Genomic DNA, 21,803 nt, shown 5'->3' on the forward strand with positions numbered 1-21,803 from the left:
TATTTATTCGATATGATTCAGCGTATACTTGAAGAAGAACTTCTTGCCTAAAACCGTATGCAAGAAATACGCATTGCATTATCTACGACGTTTTGTTTCGTGAGTCGAAAATTGCTTGCGAACACACCCACTTTACACTTTGGACTTTATTATCCACCCCGCTCTTTGTTGTTAGCGGTGGTCGTTTAACCACTTGTCAAATATCAGTTTCTGGTCAATATCTTTATATCGAAAAATAACCTTTAAACGTTGTATATTTCCTTTCAAGACACGAGCTGATAACAGGCCATAATTGGCTTGGCAAAAAATTATCACCCCACTTGAAGGTATTTTTATTGCCTGAAAAGAATGTCAGCGCGTAGTTTGAAAATGAAAAAAAAAAAAATATTTAATAATAATTATTAAAAAAATGCATGCTAATATTACTTAAAACATGTTCATGACATCTCTATGATCACACGACGTTCATGTTTTTGTTTTTGTTTTTTTTTTTGGTTAGGTTGTCTGTGGTATTTTCGTTTTGTTTTGGTCGGGTTGCTTCATCTTGGCGACTGCTGGCTGGAGGCGATTTTGTGACGACTCAGAATTGGCAATGAGACAATATTTAAAATTCAAACACTTGTTGTACAAAAACAAATTCGACCGACAAAAAGAAAAAAAAAAAACACAGGTAGTGATAGTTAATCAAATAAACAAACAAACAAAGAGAACGAAATTTAAATAAAGTAAACCATTTCATGACATGATGTCCCTTAAAACATTCCGCTGTGAAATGTTTGAATATAATTTCAAATAGGTATGTTTTTTTTATTTAAATGCCAGCAGACAATAATTAAGAAAAGATAATGAAATTCAGCCCCAACATTTCAGAAGCAGAAGCGTGCGTGTGCTTGTGTTCTTATGGCGTGGCGTGTTGGGTGTCTGCGACGGCAACACATGTGAAAAATAGGCGAAAATCGACAATGCTCTCCAAATATATAATGGCATAGTTTACACTATCCGATTGGAAATCTCCAATTTGTGGGTATACGAATGAATGGAAAATTCCAAAAAATTGTTGATTGAAGTAAAAATTTAAGTTCCACCCGAAAAGCTTATTAAAAATTACATACACACTTAAGAGAAAATAATTAAAAATGGCGGCTAATCACTTTAAGAACTTTTTACAAGACAAATTTCCTAGGTAAAATATAGTAGCTTATGATTGGATGATTGCACCTAAAAAAAGAAAACAAACAAAAATGGTTGCGATCGAATGCAATCCACACCAAACGGTATCCAAACAAAAAGTCTAGTTTTATAAATCATCACAACTTTCGAATATGTATACAATTTTAAGATTAACAAATTTAGAAAAAAATATTTTTGATTTTTTTTCAGTGGGAAGAACTTATTGATCTAATAGCAACAGAATATACGTTTGTTTTAATATGAACTGGGCAGATTTGAGTGAGTTACTTAGTAGTTTTGGTTTAAATAATAACAATTTGAGCAACTAAAATAAAACAAGTATAAATACTGTAAGTACGGCCTATCTGTCACAGGTTGTAGTAATATTAGGAACTTCAAATTGGGAATTTCAAAGAATGTGGGTGAATATTGTACCTATTATCGTCAAAATACCGAATATAGGGAAGTACTGAAATATGGGGCTTACATGAAGACCTGGACCTGCATAGAAAATTTTCTGTCATATACTGTAGTTCCCATTACGAATTCTAAATAAGAAATTTAAAACAACTCCGTTGAATAATGTCGCCAAAATCATAAAAATACCGAATATTGGGAGTTAGCGTTATATGGAGGCTATACGAAGACGTGGGCCTGCATACGAAATGTCATAGCTTGTAGTACCCATTGCGAATTCTGAATACGAAATTTTAAAAAACTCCGATGAATAATATCCCTAAAATCGTCAAAATATCGAATATAGGGGGGTACCGTTGTATGTGGGCTCCAGGGGGTAAAGTGCTTAGAAACAAATTCTAGTATGGATTTTTAGACAATTCCATTGAAAAATATAGCTAAAATCATCAAAATACCGAATATTGGGAGGTACTGACATATGGGGCCTATACGATATCGTGAACCTATATAGACAATACTCTTCCAGGGGGCAAAGTACTCAGAAGGAACTCCTTTTGTGGATTTTCAACAACTGATCTGTGCAAAATTTTAGCTTTCTATCTTAATTCGTTTTGACTCTAGCGTGATTACAACGGACAGACTTATATACTTCGTTATGTCTAAATTATTATTTTGATGTGTTACAAACGGAATGTCGAACTTAATATACCCTCTATACTATATATGGGGAGGGTATAAAAAAACAAAATGAATTTGATTTCAGGCTGCGATTGCAGCTACATTTTTTCTGGCTAAAACTCTGCATCCTTCCTAGAAATAAATCTGTTACAGAATCGTATGATTGATAAAGAATATATAATTCTTTGATCACATCATCGAAAGGGACTTCTTAACCAAGTTTATGTATAAGCAGTACAATAATATTGGTTTACCTGCAGCATTTGTAGCCAAAGATTCGCTTTTTCGCCATTTGTATTTTTATCGAAGTACTATATTGAAGATATTTGCTATCCTTTAATTTTGTTGGCTTTACCAAAAAAAAAAAAATCGTTTGAAAACCCCTATTAAAAACAAACTCAATTTTCCCTCCATGTCTTCATCAGTCACATGCCAAAAGGTATTTTGCCAAAAATCTGCTCGTCTAAACGCACCACAATCGACAACGGCAAAAAAAAAACAATAATAAAAGATGAGAAAAAAATTAACAATTTTTTTTTTTTTGATAATCACCATTAGTTATCAACAAATTCCGTTCGGTTCGATTCGAACTGGGCAAACATAAAATTCATTTATGCCGCGAATTCACAACAATTAGTCGGTCGTAGTAAACGAAAGTGACAAGTCGTGGTGGTTGTATTTCGAGTAGAGAGCGAAGTGAGTGTGCCTGCGAACTTGGTTTGGCTTATTTTTTCCATCATTTTTTTTTTTTGTTTTGCTTCGTTCAAAGTTTAAAACGACGTCATAACCGTTGCGACTAAAAAATAGCCAATCGGCCAATCAGCCAACAAGTGGTTGTTGTTTGTGTTTTTGTTGACCCCGTAATAGCCGGCTAGTGAGCTTGGCATTTAAACAGCGATCAGTGAAGCTGAGAACGCGAACAAGATCAGTGATTTTTAGTGCGAAAGAAAAGAAAACAGGAAAATCGTCGGAATTTTCGAACCGAATCAAGTATGTCGAAAGGCAAGGAATTTTCTTTGTCCTTTGTCGTAACATTTCCTGCCGATCATGAGTTTGTTTCCATGTCGCTAAATATATTCTTGTGATTTTGACTCAATCCATCATGAATAATATAATTAGAATACCCAGTAATAATTACTGGTAGTTGATAAAGTTCGCACACAAGGAGGTGGTGGTGGTGGAGGTCGTGATGGTGATGATGCATAACACCAACCAATGCCACAATCAGACACCCGTGAAGTTTGACTTTGAACACACACACACACAGGAAGAGAAACCCCTTGAGTGATGGCCAATCAATCATGTCCCGTAAGAAACTGACAAATGCCGGGAATTTTTTTGCGCCATAGATAACAGCCATGGAAGCGTTCTTTTTTCTTTTTGTGTTTAACAGTCGCCTTGCCCTGAAATTTTATTCAAAAACAAAAAATTACTATCGGTAGTGGACTTATTTATTATCTGTGGCCAAGAAACTGAAACAGCAAAAAAACAAAACGAAAACACTTGAGTGCTCCCATATTTACATGTTGCTGATATAGATATGGACGACGACATGTTGTGTCCAGTGCCAAAGCGGAGAGAGCTCGCGAAAATTGTACAACAACGCAGACATGTCGAGTGGGCCAAATGTCAACAAGTGTTTGAAAAATTCCACAGCAGCATCGACAGCATAGAGCAAAGTACGGGAAGGGCTGACTTAAATATTGGATGTCTCATCTCCGTTGGAAGTATATCTGCATCCGTTGCGTATTGTTGTGGTTCGGAGACAACCTTGAAACGCTTTACAATCGGTGTGTAACACTAAAAAACACACACACACACACACAAATTTGGTGAGTGTGGCCCAAAATCGACGACATCAGAGGAAGAAGAAGAACAAGAGAAGAAAGTAAACGCGTGGTTCTAATTCTATCGGACAACTGTTCAGTTCTGCTCTCTTAATACTATGACGCATTCGAAATGAAAATAAAAAACAATACAACAACAATACATTTAATAATATGAAGTTAAAACAAAGCATGCTTCTGTTTGTTGTGGTTATTGTTGTTGTTGCAAAATCAAAACACGATAATTATAAAACGTAATTATTTTGAATAACCTCATCAACATCATCATCGTCAGATGGCAAAAGCGGACAAATCCATATGAAATATTGAAAGCGGAGTGCTAGAATCGGGTGCACAACGAGGGAATTTTTTAGGGAATGTTGAAATAATGTGTGTTCCATCAACGGCAATTCAAGTCTGTTCTGTGGAGAACAATTAGAACTTAATGTCGCTAAAAATAAATAATAATTAAATACATTTCATGAAACGAATTTGTCAAAATAACCACAATCACCAAGTGATCGAACTTTAAACAAATATACACCATTGCTATTATCAAATGTATTCGTAAAAAGTTTTAAGATTGAAAAAGGTGCTTTTCTCGTACGAGAGGAGTCGTCTTAAAAAACATCAGTGCTAAGTTGTTACTCCTTTTGTTTTGGCTACAATTCTAAAGGATGAGAAAATTAATTTGAGTTAAAAAAATATAAACGCTATCCGAAGTGTGTCAGATGGAAAGATGGAATTGTAAAATTTGAGAATGTGTTTGAGACTCAAGTCCATCTCAAGTTTAGAAATCAGCATCAGTCATGGTGAAATAATCCGATATTTAGTTTATGCATTAACCGAATACCTTAAATAATAAATATACTGTTATTCATAGAACCTGAGAACATGAAAAATCATGAAATGCCTTTCGGGGATGTAGAGAAATCAGTTTTCCACTCAGACCGTTTAACCTGTGCCAAGTACACACACACATTTAGTATCCCATAACTACACATACAACTATATACATGTTCACTTTTTTCGTCAAACTACATTGATATTTTAATTGCATTTTATTTAATTACATTTTAATAAAAGGACTTCGTAATATGTGGCAAAAAATAATTAAAATTTCCGAACTTTCAAAGTTATGCCTTTATTGGATTTCCCTATCCAACTAACCAAATGTATCGCTGTTAAGTACTACTACTCCAATCGCTCACCCAATATCAATGGCAGTAAATTTTAGTTCTCTTCGTATACTTGGGGTACTATTTTCCAAAAAACCTAAATCACACACACTACTAGTCATGTTTAAACCAAATTTAAAAATTCTTGATCTGTAAGGTATCCAATACCAACGGCACACAAATTAGATTCTCTTACTTCTATACAATATTTGATACTTTTCCTGGTAAAAAAAATCTAAAAAAAAAACAAGTTAAAAAGTATCAGTCGGTTTTGCTAACAGATGTATACCCTCAGCCAATGTTCGATTATTTAAATATATTTTGACTTCTGTTATGATTATCTATGGAGTAGGTTCCGAAGGAATGGCCCATTTCGTATCGGACCTAAATAAATAAATATTGCCAGGTTTGGACTACATTGGTAACTTCCTTCACTTTACATGAGATATTCACTTTACATGAGATATGCGGTAATTTTTAGAAAATGTTAACATGTGCGTGAGGTACCAGATATAGTCGTCCGAAGTATTTCATTTTCATACTTTATCTAATACATATAAAAATATTGATATGGGAAAAATTTCTTGTAAAATCGAACATTTATATCGAATTTTATATCAGGTTTTTGGTTGAGAGAAATATTTAGATAGAGCAAGTCATAAGGAATTACCTGACTATGACAGATAAAAGTATTGAAAATGTTACCCTTTGCGGCTGAGGTACCATGTTCGCAGATGATGATAATATGTCTTCACAACAGATTGTGTTGGCAAACATGTTTGAATGTGTGAAATTTGAAGAGAGTTGGATGCTTATTTCGCTGTATTTTACCGTTTTGTTTTCAAAATTTTGAACCCTGTGTGGGGGAGGTAACAGAAGATATGATCCAATCTCTACCAGCTTTATAACAGATCTTGTGTTTATGGAAATATTGAGAAGTACCAAGTGTGAATGGAATCGAATGTTAATTTCGCGTTTTGTGAGCTTCAATGATATTTAAAATGTTGACCCTTTGCGAGGTAGGTACCAGAAGTTGTGGACCGATATATCCCAACTTTACATCAGATTTTGTGTTAGTAATAAGTAATAATGAAATGTGTGAAATATTAAGATAACCGGATGCTTATAATCGTTTTGGTTATTCAAAATTTTGACCGTTGTAGGAGAGGTACCAGAAAGATGGTCCGATATCTACCATGTTTATTATAACAGGTCTAGTGTTGATGAAAATATTGAGATGTACTAAGTCTGTATGGAATCGGATGTTAATTTAGCGTTTTGTGAGCTTAATGGGTATTAACAAATGTTGACCCTTTGTGGGGGAGGTACCAGAAGGATTGGACCGATATTGTCCATTGTCCATCTGACCTAGTTCAAATGCAAATATTAGGATTTGCTAAGTTAGAGCAAAATCAGATTATCCTTTATCTTTCTGTGAAATAGTTTTTTTGAAAATATTGACTTTTTGTGTGGGAGGTACCAGAAGGAGTGGACCAATATTGCCCATCTTCGAACTGGATCTAAGTTTGACAATAATAATTTTCAAAAAAAATCATAGTTTCTCAATTTTATCAAATTCATACCTAAGCGATTGTCTCTAGAAACCATAGATATGATCTGAAAACATTGGCAATAGATTACATTGATTTATGACTACTTGACGACAGAGACTTGTACTCACAAATGAAATAATCAGAAATTTAATGGAATTTTCCTCAAAAATATGTTATGCTCTAACTTAATGTCTATAATGATTATTATTCGTTCGATTGAGATTGTGGTACGGATAAAGAAATTAGGAAAAAGCTTTGGCTATACATTGAAGTGATCAGGTTTTAACAACAACCACTTAAGTTGAGACAAAAATAAATGTAAAATTCAATATTTTGCAATGCTTGTCTTAGTTATATCCAAATTATATCTTCAATCAAAATATTTCAATGAATATTCAAGGGTTCATTGCCATATTCTTAAAAATCAAAAATTTTCTCAGGAATGCTACTGTTTCTTCCTCAAATTCCCTTCCCATCCTTCGTAGTCAGATACTAACCTATCTTTTAAAATGTTGCCTTATCGCATTTTTGCAATTCAATATTCTCTTTTGCTGTTCCTTTGTCTCGATAAGGCAAATGTTAAGCGTGTCTGTAAAGGTGACTACTTCAATGTTATCAGCACTTTCGAATCGTCCAATGGTGACCATCGTCCGCCGACGATAACGCCAGCTAAATTATTTTATATTTTTCATTATTTTTTTTTTTGTTTTGTTTGAATTGAAGAGGATCTCTAATTTTGAATTACAATTATTTTATGACATAATTGATGGATAATTTCATTGCGAACCAGAGTATCGGCGCACAGATCTTTACATGGCACACACTCCAATTGAAAGGGTTTTTTATTAGATTGTCGGCAAATCGCAAAGCCAAAGAAATGCTTTGACAATTTTATGAATGGAAAACGGTTTGCGTAATCGCTTAGGTGCCCCCCACCGTGGTCTGCTGGGTATGGGTTGATAAGAGAGCGTGAGCATAACAGATAATTACCTCGAGCACAACTAAGCTCCGTTCAATATTAAATTTACACTGGGATTAAGATTGTATTTCAATATGATCGTTGTTACAGCAACCGATATTGTGGAGGGAGACCTAAGGGGGTAAATGTTGATATCAGCCGAATGGAATTTTTTGCAGTTCAATTTTGGACTACCAAATTTCGCCCTCATACATTAGTATGTACTAGTACTATGTACGATAATGAATATTTATTGAAGAATTCATAAAGATAGGCTATCGATCGGTAACTATTGAGAGACATTGTGTCGTTGTCGTGCTTAGATGTTCCATAAGTTATTTTGGACTTCTTCAGTTTTCTTCGTATGTAAGGGTTTCAGTTTGTTCTCTTTGAATTGTTGATCAAGTTTTCCTATATCTGGTCTAATTTTCGGAAAGGGATATTAACAATATTATTTTCAGCAGTTCAACTCACAAAATCCGATACCGCTTTTAGTAAGCTCCAAGCAGTTCCAAACTTTGATGCGCGTTCTTCTCAAAACAGGAGCATGGGAATTCTGAAGTGTTTTATAAGCTTTGAAATGGAATTTGTCTACAATTACCTGGATACTAAATTTATCCAATTTCTTGAAGATATACAGGGAGAGATGAAAAAACTGCAACCAACTTCAGACTGCAGTCATTTCTACGCCACTCGTCCGACAGCCGGTCATGGTGATGGTGTGGGCCGCCAGTCGATGGTCGTTCTCCGCTCGTATTAATCGACCGTGGCATCAGAACAAATGCCGAATATTATCAGAGGGTGTATTAAAGTCTTGGACACGCAAACAGAACTCAGCACTATCGCACTCAGCACGCCAAGTGGTTCCTCGCTTCATTTCCAGCGTACAATGGCCACCAAAATCTCCGGATACCAACACGTTGGGCTATTGCGTCTGGAGTATTTTGGAAAGCTAGGTTGGCACTAAAAAATACCAAAGTGTCGAACACCTCAAGCAAGCGCTTCGCCGGGAATGGGCAAAAATACCGCAGAGCAATATTCGGGCAGCGTGTGACGGTTTAATTGGCCGTTTGAAAGCCATAATTCGTGCCAAAGGTGACCAATTCGAACAAATCTAAACTTATTCTAAAGTTTGACGCAATTTCCGACATTTTTTGTTTTCACTCAATAAAATTAAAAAAACAAATGTAAAAATTATGGCGTTTGACTTTGTTGCAGTTTTTTTATCTCACCCTGTATATTTCCATAGTGGATGTTCTCTAAATTTCACCTTCTTTGTGATTAGAGATGTTCTACATTTCGAAAATCGTTATAAATCCAGCATGGCAACATTTAAACAAACTGGAATTTTAATTTAATCTCGCTTAAGTCGAAAGAGCAGATTTAAAACAATTTAATTGCATCCCGTGAATTGTGAATAATTTTGTTATGGCCATTTAGAAGACTCACACCTGCTACAAATATATGCCAAGAATGCATTGTGGTTCGAATTAATACGAATTTTATTTTTTTACTTTATTTTTAGACTTTCTAGTATCCGAGGGATGAGAACCCAAATACACCGGCAATATGGTAGATGATGGCAAAACAAATACAACAACGGTCTCAATGGATTCCAATGGCAAAAATGGCACAGGAAATCTGCCCAAACTTATAATTTCGGACAATGTTAAACAACAGCCGGTGAAATCGACACAGCCCACAAAGAAAACGAAAAAGAAGAAGAAGCACCGTGATCACAGCGATTTAGGTGAAAATTTTGTGGCGCCCGATGGCGGTTGGGGTTGGTTTGTGGCCATTGCCAGTGGTGTCAATATTGTATGTTTGCGCCCTCCTATGTTGTTGTTTCGATTGTTGAAATGGAGAATAATTTCGTTTTCTTTTCAGTTGGTAACATTTGCCATGGCCCAACAATTCGGCATTATCTTTCGGGCACATATGGCAGACATGGGAATATCCAGCTCTCAGTTGACAACAATTATTAACACACAGGTCGCTATATCGGCTATGACAGGTAAGAGGAACACGCTAGAGAATTTTATCGCAATGGCCTGACACAAAAACAGTCTTCGGTAAGAAAATGAGATTTGAAGAAATAAAAAGGGGATTTGTAGGTGGAAGTGAACTAAATTTAAGGAATTCGATCATATGACACAGGATTTGTACTGAATTGCAGTCCATTCGACGATAAGACGGAAATTTAAATATTTTCTCTTTTACTCAGAGGCTGTCTAATTTCAAAAAAATCATTTCCATAAAAAGACACATTGAAAAAGTGAAAGCAGACTTCCCCTAGACAATTATTTGCAAAGAGGTCACCAAAAATATAAATTTGGTTTCATTGAAAGGTCACGTATGGTTTGAAGTACAGGGTGAAATAAAAAAAATGCAAAAAAGTCAAACGCCATAATGTTTGAGTGCCCAAGGCCTTAATACACCCTCTAGATTATTTTCGCGATAATATTCGGCATTTATTCAGATGCCACGGTCGATAATTCGATAATTACGAGAGGGGAGCGACCATCGGCTGTTATGGCGGCCCACACCATCACCATGGCCGGCGCTTGTGTTCTGGTGGCCAACCGAAGGTGCACATTTTCAGCTGACCTCTTTGGCAAGAAAACACGATCATTTTGTTGGTTTACAAATTGCTGGACAACGAATGTTTTCTCATCGGAGAAAACCAAATTCGGCAGTTCACCACTTTCGGCCAACCGAAGCTACTCTTTAACTCTTTGAGGTCTACTTTCTTTCTGTTGCGGTGTAAGTTCTTGCACATTTTGGAATTTCAATGGCTTTATCCCGAGCTCATTTTTCAATGTTTGCCGAATGAAATATTGTGATATGTTCAGTTCACAAGCCATTTTCGGCCACTGCGACGCGGGTTTCGGTCAAGTCGCTTCTTTACATTTCGAACCTTTTCTGCTGATGTTGCTGTTTTCTTCTGTCCACTTTATCGACGTCGGGCTACGGCGACGACTGTATTACGGTAACGAACGATGGTAGGACACACAAAAGACTTATCCACATTTATATGCTGGAGTGCTCTAACGATAGCCACTTGTGGTTTTCCAGCCAAAAATATAAAGAAATCCCACTATCACGCTTGAATTCCATCACGAATAGCTTTTTTCTGGAAAATTCTTACCAAAATGCTTTTGTACTTGCTTGTAAAGAATATAATGAGCTGTCACTGGAATAATTTTAACAGCTGTCGGACGAGTGGCTTGGAAATGACAGAAGCCTGAAGTTGCTTGCAGTTTTTTCATCTCACCCTGCATATTTCGAAAATTGAAATGGAATAAAATTTGAATAAACTAATCTTTAAAAACTTTCATTTGCAAATATTATTTTTTTCCGATTCTAAATTCTTATCAAAAAATGCTTTAAATTTTTTTTCATAATTTTCAAATGCAACATTTTGGACTGGAAATAGAATAAAGTGAATTACAAATGAATAAAAAATATGATTGGAAATCTCAAAATGGAAAAGAAAAAGATATGGCAACGTTGTCAAATATTTTTCTATTTAATTGTCCAGGATATATATCCTGATTCCTGTTTTGAATCAGAAATTTGATTATTTGCGATGATGGTAACATTGTAACGGGAATATGTTCGTAGCAAATCTAAAAATAAATATCCATTATTTTTTTGAAAAGATCTCGATTTTTTTGATAATAGAAAATATTAGAAAAAAATTACCACAATGTTATATGGAATCCAGACAAACTGGTAAACACGCTGCAATAAAATTTTTGATTATGATTTTATTATCGGCCCGTTATAAATATTTTACTCGAAATCTATTGTAAATACCGTGCGTCTTTAATGATCATTAGCTGGGTTGTTAATGATCATTAGCTGGGCTGTGCTAATTTTTGATATGACATTAAACCCATTATTTTTTACGCCTCTATTTATTTCCAGGCTTGCTCAATGGCCCACTGTTCCGAAGATTTTCTTACCGCCAAGTGGCTTTGGTGGGTTCTTTTTTGACATTCATAGGTTTGTTCGCTTGCGTCTTTGCCGAATCGTTCGTATTTTATGTGCTGGCATTCTCCACCTGCTATGGTAAGTTGCAAGCCCATGGCTTGGCTTTATTCCTCCAATAACCTCTCTCCACCATTCCTCTTTAGGTTTTGGAAGAGGCCTAACCGTGTCTGCTTCATCATTGGCTGTGAACACGTTCTTCAAGGAGAGAAGACGTACTGCTACCGCCTATCAATTCGGTGTTGCGGGCTTGGGTCCCATTGTTCTTCCCTACGTGGCTACCTTCCTCTTGGGCATGGTTGGCGTCCGTTATACTGTCCTCTTCTTTGCTGGTCTTTCGCTGAACACCATTGCCTGCTCGTTGGTGTACCAACCTGTCCTGTGGCATGTCAAGAAGCCAGCAGCAGCTGATGCGGAGGCATCCAAGAAACTCAACGCAACGAACGATGAAGACGACCATATCATTGCACAACCGGTGGAACCGGACACACCCACCTTACCACGTGCCAACGATGGATGGTTTGGCTCGAAGTCATCCCTGAACTCTTCCTCATATCGCAATCGATTGGGTACGTGGGAGAAGCAGCAGCAGAGCGATGAACAGGGCGTTGAATTGAAACGTCTGAATAGCAGTGAAGCCACTGCCAAAGTACGCAGTTTCTCCCTTAGTCACAGTATTAAAGAGGAAAAGGATGGCGAGGAGAATGAAGAACATGAACACAATACCCAATTGCAAAGCTACAGTAATAACAACAACAATAATAGTAATAACAACAATGTCAATAATAAACTGAAAAAGACTGATGATGATGACGAGGAAGAGGAGCCACCCAAGAAACTATCGATCCTAATGAAAATTGTTATATTTTTCGATTTGGATTTACTTCGTGACATTACCTATTTGAACTTGGCCCTGGGTCTGACCCTGATCAATTTTGTTGAAATCAACTTTGCCATCCTGACGCCATTCATTTTGTCCGACTTTGGGTTCGCCAGTCATCAGATCGCCTTGGCCATGTCACTGCTGGGCCTGTGTGATTTGGTGGTACGTTTTCTGGTGCCGCTGATAACGGCCAAAATAAATTTGGACAACAAGACGTTCTTCGCCATCGGCATATTGGGCATGTGCCTCGGACGCCTGCTGCTGTCGTTCACCACCAATTTCTATTTCATGATTGGCATATTTGCATGGATGGGTCTGAACAAGGCCTTCCGCACAGTATTTTGGTCACTCATCATTCCCGGCTATGTTCCACTGAAGAGATTGCCCGCAGCAGCTGGGCTGCAGCTTCTTATGTCTGGCATATTTTCCATGGTATGCGGTCCTGTAATCGGTAAGCGGATCCAAATAGCCATTATTCGCGGAAAGCTAAATTTTGTTCTGTTTCAGGTCTGATTCGTGACAGGACCAGCTATGCTTTCACCCTCAACTTCCTCAACATGCTGTGTGTTGTGGCAATTGGATTCTGGGTACTGGAATCAGTAATTCGCAAGTACAAGGGCAAATCAAAATCGCTGGCCGATGGTTCTTAAATTGGAGACCAATCTTTCATTTGCTTCGAAAACTTCCATTAGTTAAAAGTTTCGCACCGGTTTCATCCATTCATTATTTATGTTATGCTGTCGAACTGTTGCCTCCCCTATCCCAATGTCCCTCCCTCCTCCGCCCGCCCACAATTAACTTTAAGTACAATTTTGTTGCATAGGTTATTGTTATATACAATTGTAACTTTCTGTAAATATATATACATTACATACATAGAGACGTACACGTACATACACGCATAGCTAGTGATACCAATTGACATTTGTACATTTTAGTGCATTTAATACTACCTATAAGTTTAGTAAAGAAGTATAAAAGACAAAAAATTATACAGTTGTTGTTATTGTTGAAAAAACATATGTATGGAAATATTGTCATGCCACTAGCCTAATATCAGATTTCAATAAGATGAGGGGGGAATCAAACATTTCTTTCGTGACTAATGGTCAGTATCTCTGTCTTGTACTCCAATGATGGGGGCAGAATCGAAATCTCAGAAAAAAGAAACGGAAGTTATATCGAGTTTGAATAGGCGCAACAGTCCCGCCCAATCCCGCCGGTGTGTCTGGCCATAATCCCCATTGTAATTATGGGTATTTTGTCCGTTTTGTGTTTGATCATCAACCCCATTATAAAGTGGAGATAATCTCCGCTTCAAAAACAGACATAATCCCCATGTGGATTATGACCGTTAGCTGAGGGGATTATATCCGAAAAAATTTCAGACATAGTCCCCAGCAAGAAAACAAGGCTTAAGTTGAGTATAGGGGCTATACTCGGATTGATCTTACAGGTAGATCACCTGATTATGATAAAGTAATTTCTTCGTGCGGGGAAATACCTTGTTACTTGACTAAAAAATTCGGACACAAAAACCGGGTAATGTCCGGTTCTACAAAACTTGTATCTACATATGGGAATCATTTAAAAGTTTACGAAAATACCTATCCAACGACCACTTTTTGTCGTTTGAACTGGTACCGAAGTAAAACAAGAGAATTGTTATTTTTGTACCGCAAAAAGTCGAAAATGAACCCATTTTGGAGTATTAAGATCTATTAACTATATTATAGCCTAATCTCTTGTCTTTCCTAGCCTACTCTCATGCCTTTCCAAAATGGTGGCATATGTGTCGATACCTCTTGTAGTTACAAAGATATTAACTTTAAAATCGAAGCGCGACTACATACAAAAATTATAAAATTTAGAACAATTAGGATCGCGTATCTGGTGTTGGACACACCTCAGAGTACTAAATCATGAAAAAGCTATAAAGTGGAGAAAATTACAATTTCATTATTTTTATCCTAATGTCTTCGGAACTAGAAGAGATGTCAGCACATTTGGAAAGGCAAGAGTACACGGTGAAATAAAAAAACTGCAACGAAGTCAAACGGCATAATTTGTACATTTTTTTAAATTTTATTGAATGAAAAAAAAAGAAACTCGGAAATAGCAACAAGTTCTAGAATAATTTAGATTTGTTCGAATTGGCCACCTTTGACACGAATTATGACCTTCAAACGGCCAATGAAACCGTCACACGCTGCCCGAATGTTGCTCTGCGGTATTTTGGCCCATTCCCGGCGAAGCGGTTGCTTGAGGTGATCGACACATTGGTATTTTTTAGTGCCACCCTTGCTTTCCAAAATACTCCAGACACAATAGTCCATCGGATTTGTTTCCACAGATTTTGGTGGCCATTGTACGCTGGAAATGAAGTGAGGAACCTCATTTTGTAGCCATTCTTGGGTGGCGCATGCTGAGTGCGATGGTGCAGAGTCCTGTTGGCACGTTCAAGGTCAGCGGTCAAAATGTTTGCGTGCCCAAGGCTTTAATACACCCTCCAGAATATTTTCGCGATGATATTCGGCATTTATTCTGATGCCACGGTTGATTAATATAACCGAAGGTGACCTCTTGGAAAGTAAACACGATTATTTTGTTTGTTTACAAACTGCTGCACAACGAATGTTTTCTCATCGGATAAAACGAAATTCGGCAGTTCACCGCTTTCGGGCAAGCGAAGCAACTCTTTAGCTCTTTTGAGTCTATTTTCTTTCTTTTGTGGTGTAAGTTCTTGCACTTTTTGGAATTTCAATTATTTTACCCCGAGCTTAGTTTTCATTATTTGCCGAATGGAATATTGTGATATGTTCAGCTCATGAGCCAGTGCTCTAACGATAACTAATTGTGGTTTTCTAGCCAAATATAAAGAAATCACACTATCATCCTTGGATTCCATCACGAATAACTTTTTTTCTCGAAAATTCGCACCAAAATGCTTTTGTACGCTTGTAAACAATATAATAAGCTGTCACTGGAATAATTTTAACAGCTGTCGGACGAGTGCCCTAGAAAAGACAGCAGTCTGAAGTTGGTTACAGTTTTTTCATCTCAAACTGTAATCCCCGTGGGGAGTACAGATTAAAATGTAGAAAACTGAGGTTCGCGTTAGCCGGTGCCGGACATACCCAGAGGAGAAAATCTCAAGCCAAGGCCGGCTACTTACAAAAATTTTGAAATTTAGAAAACTTTGGTTCACGATAGCTAGTGCCTGATGTACCCATAGAAGAAAATCTCAATTTTTTTCGCACACCCAATATGATGGTGATACTGTCCGCTATTTTCCGGGGATTGTGACCGATTTATTCTTTGACATGATCCCCCCGATAATTGTAATGGGGATTGTGTTTGCGGGGATTATGGCACGGCACCATTTCACACATCATCCAATGGTGGGCTCACTTCTTAACATAAATAAATAAATATTTTCATATCTTCGTGCTACAACAACAAAACGTAAAGCTATATTCATAATTTTCTTTAAGGAAGATTTCTACATAACAAGAATAAAAAATACCTGAAATGCAAAAATTCCAAAGGATTTTTAGATGAAAATTTAAAAAAAAAATCTGAAATAGGGGGGGGGGGAGTTATCCCCCTCTGCTTGGGTTTATTTCTGATGTAAATCTTCAAAACGCTGATATGCGTGACTTCTAATTTTATTATTACTTCTCCTGTAATTTTAGAAAAATTTGAAATATTGACATTTATTCCGGATTTTCAAATGGAAAAAAATCAAACGCAATAATTCAAATTAATATACCTTGAATTTCAATTGATAAATACAAACAAATTAAATACTATAAGTAAAGTAATTCTCAAATTTTGAATGAAATATTTTAAAAACCATGCTTGGCTTTAAATATTAATTTCGGGAACGCTTTTGCACGCTTTTGGTATAAATTCATACGTCCGTTTTATGATACAGTCCTCATACTACCCGATTTTTTTAGGGTTTTGAAAACATTTATCATCATCTGGTAAAAAGTTTTCGCAGTGGGTCACATAATTTAATTTCCTACTGGTTGAGGGTATTAAAAATTTTGGAGCTTTTTAGCCTTTTTTACTTATTTTAAATTTACGAGGTAAACTCCGTTTCGCTACGTACATCAAATATTACTAAAGACTTTTTGCCTTTACAGACTTTTTTACTTCGCGGTTATCTGTGGAAACCACAAACATGTCTATTGACATATAGCAATAAATAAAGTCGCGTGGAAAATGTTTGAATGCTCACGTAGCCAATGGCAGTGATGCCGACGACGACGTCAACGACGACGAGTGTGACAGATATGACGTTTAACGACACTGCACTAAATATGCTGTGAAATCTGTGCCGTTGATTTTATCTTTATGAGCTTTCCGAGCTCCCTATCTCTTTTTGTGTGAATGAAAAACAAAAACACCCACCACAGATAAAGACCTATTTCTTCGTTGCCATTTGATAAATTAGGATCAATAGAATACAGGAAATTCTAATTCTAAATGTTTGACATTTGTTCTGTATTTCGATTTTTCGACTCAATCTACTTAAATCACAACAAAGGCTGTAATCGCTGCTGTTTGGTGATGGGCAGAATTGCTGGAATTATAAAAACAAAGACGAAAAACGCTAATGTAAAACAAACTCTGCTTATCAGTTCGTTGTGAAGGTTTATTGTTGCGAGACATAAAGACAAGATTCAGGTGCGCTAAATACTTCTCCTAATGGCGAAATCAGTCAGAATGACAGCGCGAAAGTAAACGGTTATCGACCTGTAGCCTCAACGCTGGTGTTTTCCGGTATTTGTTATTACATCCATCCTCTGAGCGAAAAATAAAAAATATGTTAGACAAAAGATCTCCATTGATCTAATTCAGTAGTTTAATCAAAAATGGCCAACGAACGAGAAAATCTCAGTCCAGTTGAAGATGCAAAGGCAAAAGTACCAACGATACAGGCCACATCGGTGCGAGCGAAGAAAAAACGACACAACAAAAGTGATTTGGGTGACAATTTTGTTGCACCGGATGGCGGCTGGGGATGGTTTGTGAGCATTGCTAGTGGTGCGAATACTGTAAGTTCAAATAACGCTAACAATTCAAACATATGAGAACCTGTTTTCGGGATTATGACAGTATTTGACTTCCTACACATTTTGAGTCCCAATAAATGTTCTTTGCATGGCAACATTTAAATTAAAAATAGGAACGTTAAAACTTATCAGTCGGTTTTGCCGACAGATGTGTACCTTCAGTATAGAAAATTGTGACCCTTTGTGGGGTACGCAGTTCTGTATCATCTTGACAACAGATCTTGTGTTAGCAAACATTTTTATTTGTGTGAAATTTGAAGAGAGAAGAATGCTTCGCTTTCTTTAAGCGTTTTTTTTTTCAAAATTTTGAACCCTATGTAGGGGAGGTACCAGAAGGAATGGTCCGATCTCTACCATCTGTACAACAGATCTTGTGTTAATGGAAATATTGAGATGTACCTAGTCTGAATGGAATCGGATGTTAATTTCCTGTCTTATGAGCTTCATGGATTTTCAAAATTTTGACCCTTTGTGAGGGAAATACTAGAAGGAGTGGACCGATATATATGTCATCTTCACACCAGACCTTGGGTTATTAAAAAAATATTGTGCTGTGTGTAATTTAAAGACAATGGGACATTTATATAACATTTTATAAGAGTTATAATTATTCCAAATTTTGATCCTTTGTGGGGGAGGTACTTGATGGAGTGAACCGATATTGTCGATTTTCACACCTGACCTAGCACTGATGCAAATATAAGGATTTGCAAAGTTGGAGCAACATCGGATTATCCTTTCTCTTTCTGTACAATAAAATATATATTTTTTTTGGAAAATTCCGTCCTTTTGTTGGGGAGTCGACCAATATTGTCCGAACTAGATCTAAGTTTGATAACAATATTAAAATCTTCAGTACATTTTTATAATTATAATTTATTAGTGAAATTTGCGATTTTAGTTAGTGACATTTGCGACAGCTCAACAATTCGGCATTATTTTTCGCGGGCATTTGGACGATATGGGCATAACAAGTTCCCAGCTCACCACAATTATCAACACCCAGTTGGCGGTTTCTGCTGTCTCTGGTAAGCCATTAGCTAATCTTAAAATCCAAAATCAATAAGATTTCAAAATTTGACTATTTTCAGGAATATTCAATGGACCTCTGTTTCGACGCTTTTCATACCGGCAGGTTGCGTTGATGGGATCGTTTTTAACCTTTACGGGCTTATTTGGATGCGTGTTTGCCAACACATTTCTGTTTTATTTGTTTGCCTATTCCGTATTTTATGGTAAGTCGTAATTGCGACTGACTGAATGAATGATAAAAAAATTATGTAAAGTGTGTGTGTTTTCTTTTTCGTTACAGGGTTGGGGCGAGGATTTGTTGTTTCAGCTTCGGCATTGGCCATAAATACCTATTTCAAGAAGAAACGACGGGCGGCAGCCTCCTACCAATTTGGCGTGGCCGCTTTGGGTCCCATAGTATTACCCTATGTGGCCACATATCTGCTGAGCAGTGTGGGTGTGAGATATACGGCTTTGTGCTTTGCGGCCCTATCTTTGAATACTCTGCCCTTCTCCCTGGTCTATCAACCAGTGAGGTGGCATGTTAGGAGACAACATCAGGATGAGGAATCTCTGCAAAATAATAAAGAGAAACCGGTGGATGAAACTGTAAAGGTACTCCCTTACAATGAAAATCAAGATCAAAACTCTAAGTTGGAGAAAAAGTCAATCCTTACGAAGATGGTGACATTCTTCGACTTGGATCTATTGAAGGATCCCAGCTACCTCAACTTGTCGCTGGGTCTGACGCTAATCAATTTTGCAGAAATTAACTTTGCCATATTAACACCATTTATATTGTCCGATTTTGGTTTTGAGAATAACCAAATAGCCCTGGCCATGTCACTGCTGGGGTTGTGCGATCTCATCGTACGTTTTCTGGTGCCATTCATAACGGCCAACATAAAATTGGGCAACAAGGTGTTCTTCGCAATCGGCCTTCTGGGAATGTGCATCGGGAGGACAGTTCTTTCCTTCCCCACCACATTTCATGCCATGGTGGCCATATTTCTGTGGCTCGGTTTGAGTAAAGGTTTCCGTACGGTATTCTGGTCGCTCATCCTGCCTGGCTATGTACCACTCAAACGATTGCCAGCTGCCGTGGGACTGCAGAGATTGATGTCCGGAATCTTTTCTATGGCATGTGGCCCCATAGTTGGTGCGTAACTTTGATATTATTTATTAGTTTAAATTGATTTATTTGATGCTTTGCAGGTCTAATACGGGATAAATCGAGTTATTCGATGGTTCTGAACTTTTTTAATGTTCTCTGTGTCTTGGCTCTATTCATGTGGCTTCTGGAGGCCATGATACGCAAATACCGCGGATATACATCGTCACCAGAGACAGGCAATTCTAAGCAGTGATACCGGGTAAAAGGTCCCCAAAATGTTTAAACATATATTGAGAAGTGCAACCTTAAATTGTTCGATTTTACGCTTAATTGTGAATATAATTTCGACATCTTTATTATTGCTTGGATATTTCGGTGATGTCTAGAAAATGTTGATTGTTTCAGCCTTAAGTTACCACATTTTTAGTGGAATTTATTGTAAAACGTGCAAGGCTCAGAATTTATTTTAAACCTATTGCTTCAGTTTTTTTTATTGAATTGTATTGATATTGAATATACAAAATTGAATAATTTTAATATATTAAACCGATAATCAAAAAAAAAAAAAAAAAAAAAAAATATTTCGTTTTGTTGTTTTTGAGATGTCACAAAATATATGAGCTTTAATCTCGATAAAATTTGTTAATGGTTTTTGTTGTCTCAGGTCCTCCTTGATTCCATGACATCTTGAGTTCGCAGTAGTCAGAGAATGCCCGCCTTTTTGCAGAAACATCCCATTCTCCCAAAGGTAAATAATTATTCATTTCTGGTGTTTTTAGATTTTAATTAAGCTATAATTGTTATTATTGTAAACAAATTCTAAGTCAACCAAGTTCAAAACATAAATTTGATGTCGGAAGACAGATTTGTTATTACTGATTCATAAAATTAAATTAATAATGGCTCGGAAATTAAGATATTGTGATAAGTTATGGCGGCGACTCTTCATGCTCGACTGGTTTGAGTTTAACAAGAGTACAATAAATTAAAAAATAAATATATATAAAATATTACTTTCAAAAAGTAAAACAAACATTGAACCTGTCTATATGTAGACGTAATAAAATACATATCTAGCTTAATCTACTTTCAAATAATAAAATATACATAAAATATTATCTGTCATTTAATTTTATTGCAGTTATGAGACGTTTTGAATTGAAAAACAGACATGCCAAAAAAAATATGGAAAATATACTCCAAAATTTCTGCTGTTGTGTTTTGTTTGATTAAGTTGCTTAATCTAATATGATGCGTTCATTTCCATTTTAAAAGATTAATCAATTAGTGTGTAGGGCAAAAATATAAAAATGCATTTTATAAAACTGCAAGCTGACCGCTTCGTACTGTTTTGTTGTCAGAGTTGTAACAATAATGTCTGACGCCTTTTGAAATTTGTTTGAAATTTTGTCGGCAAAAATTCGTTTAGAATTTGAATGACGCTTGCGGTTATTTCTGGATTTAAAAGATGCCTGTAGAATGAGGTACAAAATTACATTAACGACTCTTCATTACAGATTTCGATGTTTGTATTAAGTTTTCGTCTTCATTTATTTTTATATAAGCCAAAAAGTATGCAACAATTCATCTCTACATTTTACGGCGTAGAGAACCCCGTTAATCGGTTTTTATACCATCAACAATATGGCTATATCATTTGATACGATCGAAATAACGGTTTTAGACCATAGGTCTCTTTGGGAAAAATCCGTTTCAGGACATTTGTAGTCGATTTAGCGATGTCCGTCCATATGTCTGTCTGTCTGGTGCGCACGATACCTCCATACGATGTGGTCAAACTAGGTACATCGTAACATTTTTGTCAAACTTAGATCGAGTTCGGAGATGGGCAATATCGGTCCACTGCTTCTGGTACCTCCCCCACAAAAATATTTTACTGCAAAGAAAGAGAAAGAATAAACCGATTTTGCTTCAACT

At 36.5% G+C, this 21,803-nt stretch overlaps 2 protein-coding genes across 3 annotated transcripts; both read left to right on the top strand.

Moving 5' to 3' along the window:
• Positions 1–2,830: 2,830 nt before the first annotated feature.
• Positions 2,831–13,645, top strand: LOC101893377 (uncharacterized). 2 transcript variants are annotated; one of them, XM_005186831.4, is made up of 6 exons: positions 2,831–2,961; positions 9,306–9,598; positions 9,668–9,794; positions 11,711–11,854; positions 11,920–13,107; positions 13,164–13,645. In XM_005186831.4, the coding sequence occupies exons 2-6, from the start codon at positions 9,350–9,352 to the stop codon at positions 13,304–13,306; spliced, it is 1,851 nt and encodes a 616-aa protein (XP_005186888.2). In that variant the 5' UTR covers positions 2,831–2,961; positions 9,306–9,349; the 3' UTR covers positions 13,307–13,645. The 2 variants fall into 2 exon arrangements, with proteins under 2 accessions (XP_005186888.2, XP_005186887.2); XM_005186830.4 differs by lacking the exon at positions 2,831–2,961 and adding an exon at positions 3,104–3,255.
• A 3,643-nt stretch (positions 13,646–17,288) lies between these two features.
• On the top strand, positions 17,289–20,362 carry LOC101893216 (monocarboxylate transporter 7). Its single transcript, XM_005186829.4, has 5 exons — positions 17,289–17,722; positions 18,642–18,768; positions 18,832–18,975; positions 19,053–19,910; positions 19,967–20,362. The coding sequence occupies exons 1-5, from the start codon at positions 17,540–17,542 to the stop codon at positions 20,116–20,118; spliced, it is 1,464 nt and encodes a 487-aa protein (XP_005186886.2). The 5' UTR covers positions 17,289–17,539; the 3' UTR covers positions 20,119–20,362.
• Positions 20,363–21,803: the final 1,441 nt, after the last annotated feature.

This window comes from Musca domestica, unplaced genomic scaffold (assembly GCF_030504385.1).
Source record: "Musca domestica strain aabys unplaced genomic scaffold, Musca_domestica.polishedcontigs.V.1.1 2, whole genome shotgun sequence".
NCBI lineage: Eukaryota > Metazoa > Arthropoda > Insecta > Diptera > Muscidae > Musca > Musca domestica.